Source organism: Zalophus californianus, chromosome X (assembly GCF_009762305.2).
Source record: "Zalophus californianus isolate mZalCal1 chromosome X, mZalCal1.pri.v2, whole genome shotgun sequence".
Lineage (NCBI taxonomy): Eukaryota > Metazoa > Chordata > Mammalia > Carnivora > Otariidae > Zalophus > Zalophus californianus.
The window spans coordinates 45344124-45348929 of record NC_045612.1 but is presented as its reverse complement, the minus strand read 5'-3'; the positions used below and the strand labels follow the sequence as shown (position 1 = coordinate 45348929).

Genomic DNA, 4806 nt, shown 5'->3' with positions numbered 1-4806 from the left:
ATGTAATATATGGTGATTAACATAACAATAAAAAATTAAAAAAAAAAAGAACTAAGGGAAGCTGGTTAACAGCAGTCTCTCCCTCTCTCTCTCTCTCCAGAGACTAGGATCCTAAACTGATCCTTCTCTGAGGTTAACAAGGCAACATGGATCTGCCTTACATGGAAAAGATGTACATTTTTCTGGGCATATGCATACCTAAACTTCTATTACAATATGCCATGAGTTCACATGTGAGTTTCTAGTTTTTCTTCAAGGAACTGCTGAATATTGTTAGGCCAGTGAAGCCAGAATGCTTCTGTTTTCCAGGAAAGCTGATGCTAATATTGACAATCAAGTGTAGGAAGTACGGTAGGGCATAAGCTTCTCTGTTCATCAGTCTTCCTGCCCTTTCAACTCTAGCCTTTATCTTCATAAACTTCTGTCCTGCATGAAGGTGCCTTGTGTCTCAAAGAGCTGGAGGAAGAAGAGTTTTGGAATTGCTTAGGCATCTGATTCATGATGTCTGGGGTTTGCTGTGTTACATGTTTTCACCTGTTTTTCCCTTTGGTTTCATAACTGCTATTGTGATGTTATATTCCAGAGTGGGGGTTGGCAAACTTTTTCTGTTAGGCCAGATAATAAATATGTAGGCTCTGCAGGCAGGCCACTTTCTTTCACTAAACTCTGTTACTGTACTGCAAAATCAGCCACAGAATGTAAATTCTTACATATGGCTGTATTCCAATAAAACCTTATTTATGGACACCAAAAACTGGATTTCATATAATTTTTACATGTCAAAAAATATTCTTGATTTCTTTCAATCATTTAAAAATGTGAAATTTAATCTTAGCTCATTGGCCACAAAAATAAGCAATAGGCCAATTCTGGCTCATGGACTGTGGTTTGCCAACTTGTTTTAGAATCCTTTTTTTTAAGATTTTATTTGAGAGAGAGTGAGAGAGCAGGAGAGGAAGTAAGGGTCAGAGGGAGAAGCAGGCTCCCTGGGAGCCTGATGCGGGACTCAGTCCTGGGACTTCGGGATCATGACCTGCGCAGAAGCCAGTCGCTTAACCGAGCCACCCAGGCACCCGAGAATCCTAACTTCTAAGTTTATTTCCATACAAGACTGTCTTCATACATAGTATGTATTTCACCTGCATAGCACACTCCAAAGCAATTTCATTTCTCAAGTTCTATTGGGACACTTAAACCCAATAGTCCTCCAATGGACTTCTCATAATTACCCACATTCGCCTATCTACTGAATTCATGGACATAATCTCCTGGCATCCAATTCAATGTAAGTTAGTTCTTTGCATTCACAGGTTTCAGAGGGCTGGGATAAGGAAGGATTGCCTCAGATTGAAAGTGAGCTGTGTCCCATTATACATCTTTAATACAGTCTAATGAACTAAGGTTTCTTAGAGAACTACACTTCTAAGGAGAGAACTAGACAGATGAGGTCTTTTCATGAAGCTAAAAAGGGAGCAGGGACTTATTCACACTTTTACATAAGAGTGAGGATTCAATTTATTGAGTGTTCCAGATAAAAATCAGTGGGACTCTTACCTTGAGGATTCCTGAACATCAATACCCAGAGAAGATGGAAATGGGGCACAGTAGCAGAGGAACGGAAGTAGTTACCCCTTAGTCCACATAAAGACCTTGCTTCGGAAACTTCCCCAAATAGCTGAAGGGAATAAAGCGTTGGGTCATGCACATTCCAGTGGGAACAAGAACTTGGGAGATAACTTACTGCTTTATCAAGTACACAAGACAGCCTTTGGAGTTATTATCATCTTGCTGATAAGTATGATTTTTTTCTAAGTATGATTCTTAAAGAGATGTGTCTCTTAACATTATTAGGTTTATACTTCTAAACAGAATTTCCAGAGGTAAGCTAAAACTGAGATTGTGTCACAACTCAGTAAGTGCTCACATTGCTTTTATCAGGTGGCCAAGCCCTTTCACTAGGTAATAGGTATTTAGTTCCAAAGTGAAAAAAATATAAAAAGATAAAAATTCATAATTCTACCATAAAGAGATAAATTTTAACTTTTTACTTTATATACTTACAGTATGTGTTCATATATAAAATATAGAAGATATGAAGTAAAAAAGAATACAGAGAATGTCTTTTAAACTGCTTTATTAACGTCACAATATATAATGAACACCTTGCCATGCAATAGGGTAAAACTCCCCTGCTGACAGAATCTTACATTTTGGGTCAAAATACAACATTCAATTAGAAGCTGGTCATAGGAGACCCACAAGAGACATGTAACACCAAAAGGTTTACAACAAATGTACGTTGAGAACATTAAGTTTAGGAAGCAGGTGTGTCTTCCTATTAACTTCAGGGAAAACATCAAGATTCAAGGCATAAGGCAAAACTCATCATGATGGTCATGGTGAGGAGGGTCAGTGCTAACTGCCCGCAGACTATGACTGAATTGCTTTTCCCTCAGCTTTTCCATCAGCTGTCTCATCTCGTCCCCAATCCTTTCCATATTCTCCTCTCTCATCCTTGCCTGTGGTTCTCCAAGCCTCTGAATCAGGTCCCACCTATACTGCAGGATGGGCTGCCTAACACGGAACCGCCTACGATTTACTCTAGGCACACAATATTCACCAGCTTCCAAAGGGAGGGCCAAGGGCTCTCCTTTATTAGCAACTTGCTCCTTTTCATCCTTTTTTTCATTTTTCTGTTTGGCATTCTCCACGTTGAGATTTTTTACTGCTTGTTCCTCTTTGGACGCCATTGCTCCTAAGAGACAAAAGACGAGAGATCAGAAATTATTTTCTTAGTGGACTGATCAGCACCGAGGACAGAGGCCCTACTACGCACATTCCAAGACTCAGAGCCCTGGATCTCCCAGGCTTTTTTTAAAATTTCATTTTCCCACCTGAGAGGCTCCCTACGCCCTCTAGGGGGCCCCCGGTCCGAGCTCTCCCCCCCTCCCCGTCGCTCCTCACCCCTCCCCCCCTCCCCGTCGCTCCTCACCCCTCCCCCCCTCGCCCAAAGCCCACCATTTTCCCTGCCTATCCCTGCCCAGGCCTCTGCAGGCACCAAGATGGAGGACGGGCTGGCGGGGGGGCGGTGGGGGGTGGCGGGAGGTGGGGGGTGGCGGGAGGGAATTTGGGGTCTCAGGGCTTTCCATACGTTCCCTTCGGCCCCCACGGTCCCCCGCACCGACCTGGGCCTATCCTTGCAGTCTCCTCCTCCTCCCGATTCTCGCCGAAGAGTGCGCCGCCGCGACACTTAGACCTGCACACCTGCAGAGGGCCAGGGTGGGGGCAGCGGGGGCTGCTGCAGCCGAACACTCCCCGCCGACCCGACGCTACCCAGCCCCTTCCGGAGCCCCCACGGCCACCTCGCCCCCACACTCAGCCGCCCCAGACCCCGAGCTGACCACCATTTTCTACACCAAGAAGGACGGGGGCGGGGCGGGGGGTGCAACAGGCAGGTGTTTCCGAAGGGTCATCGCCTCGCCGCGGTCCAGCCCTCCGCCTAGCATTTTCTGAGGCCAAACGCGGGCTGCGGTGGGGCGGGAGGGCTGCGGTTCTTGCGCCGCTTCGCCGCGGGGCACCCGGCCCCCCGGCAGGGCTCCGCGGGCCGCGTGGGCTCTCCCACACCAAGCCCAGGGAACGCTCCCCCTCCTCCCGGTCCCTTACCTGCTTCCCCTCCGCCTCCGACTCTTTGGGGCCGCCTCTGGCCCGCACGCCCTCAGGGACACCGGGAGCAGGCACCGAGAAGCAAGCGAGTGAAGGCCGGCTCTGACGCTGGAGCGAGGGCGCGAGTCCGCGTTGGCGGATCACGTGAGGCCTTCGTCACCGCGAGCGGCACCGCCCCCATCCCGTGCGGGCTTCTGCCCGCGCGGGGGCGCACAGCCGGTTGGCCAGCACAGCTCCCCTCTGCTGCCGCGTCCTTAACAGCACCAGCCTGGACTCCGTGGCTCTCCCTTCTTTGTATATCCCTGGGCCTTTCTCTGCGGCTGGGGAAGGGCGGTATCTTCTCAGGGACCTGTTGGCCGTTCCTAGTTCTTCTCTGGGGCCTTGCCTCTTCCTCTCCTTTGCTTCAAGGATATGCCGTCTTCCAGTTACTGTCCTTTCTGCTACCAGTGTTCTCCATTTTCCCTCCACTAAAATGCATAGAAAAGATGTGTCAGGAAGAGTCCAGGAGAGTGGATTTAAAAAAAATTCTTAATATCTGTTTTGTTCCTTTTATGTTAAGCCCCCCAAAATTAATATGCTTTTTTTAAAGATTTTATTTATTTTATTTATTATTCGTCAGAGAGAGCGAGCACAAGCAGGCAGAGCAGGCAGAGGGAGAAGCAGGCTCTCCTCTCCGCTGTGCAAGGAGCGGGATGGGGGACTTGATCCCAGGACCCCCGATCATGACCTGAGCCGAAGGCAGAGACTTAACCAACTGAATCACCCAGGCGTTCCAATATACTTTTTTAAAAGAAAAAAGTTATTTTAATTTTAAAATTAGAATTAAAGTTGGGGGGAAAACCCAACCACCTGTCTCTTCTGCTAAATCATTATATAAATATAGACTCTACAGGCAGCTTCTTTTTTTAGAACTTGGAAAAAGACAAGGCAGCTGATGGCTCCTCTTGTTAGGGGCCCCTAGATACATGAGGCCCTTCCATGGGGTGCCAATGAGTCAGTAGTGCAGCAGAGTCTTGAGGAATTTTCAGAACTAAAACAGCAGCAATGAAAATTCCTTCACAAGTTTTTGGTTCAAAAAACAATATGTAAGTCTTTATTTGCAAATCATATGATCATGTATTTAGAGAATCCTAAGGGACCTAC

At 47.1% G+C, this 4806-nt stretch overlaps 1 protein-coding gene across 1 annotated transcript; it reads right to left on the bottom strand.

The window, feature by feature from the left end:
* Positions 1-2117: 2117 nt before the first annotated feature.
* On the bottom strand, positions 2118-3812 carry LOC113930464 (protein BEX1). The gene is made up of 3 exons (XM_035725568.1): positions 3664-3812; positions 3186-3264; positions 2118-2755 (listed from the first exon to the last, which is right to left on the bottom strand). The coding sequence occupies exon 3, from the start codon at positions 2748-2750 to the stop codon at positions 2364-2366; it is 387 nt and encodes a 128-aa protein (XP_035581461.1). The 5' UTR covers positions 2751-2755; positions 3186-3264; positions 3664-3812; the 3' UTR covers positions 2118-2363.
* Between the last annotated feature and the right edge of the window lie 994 nt (positions 3813-4806).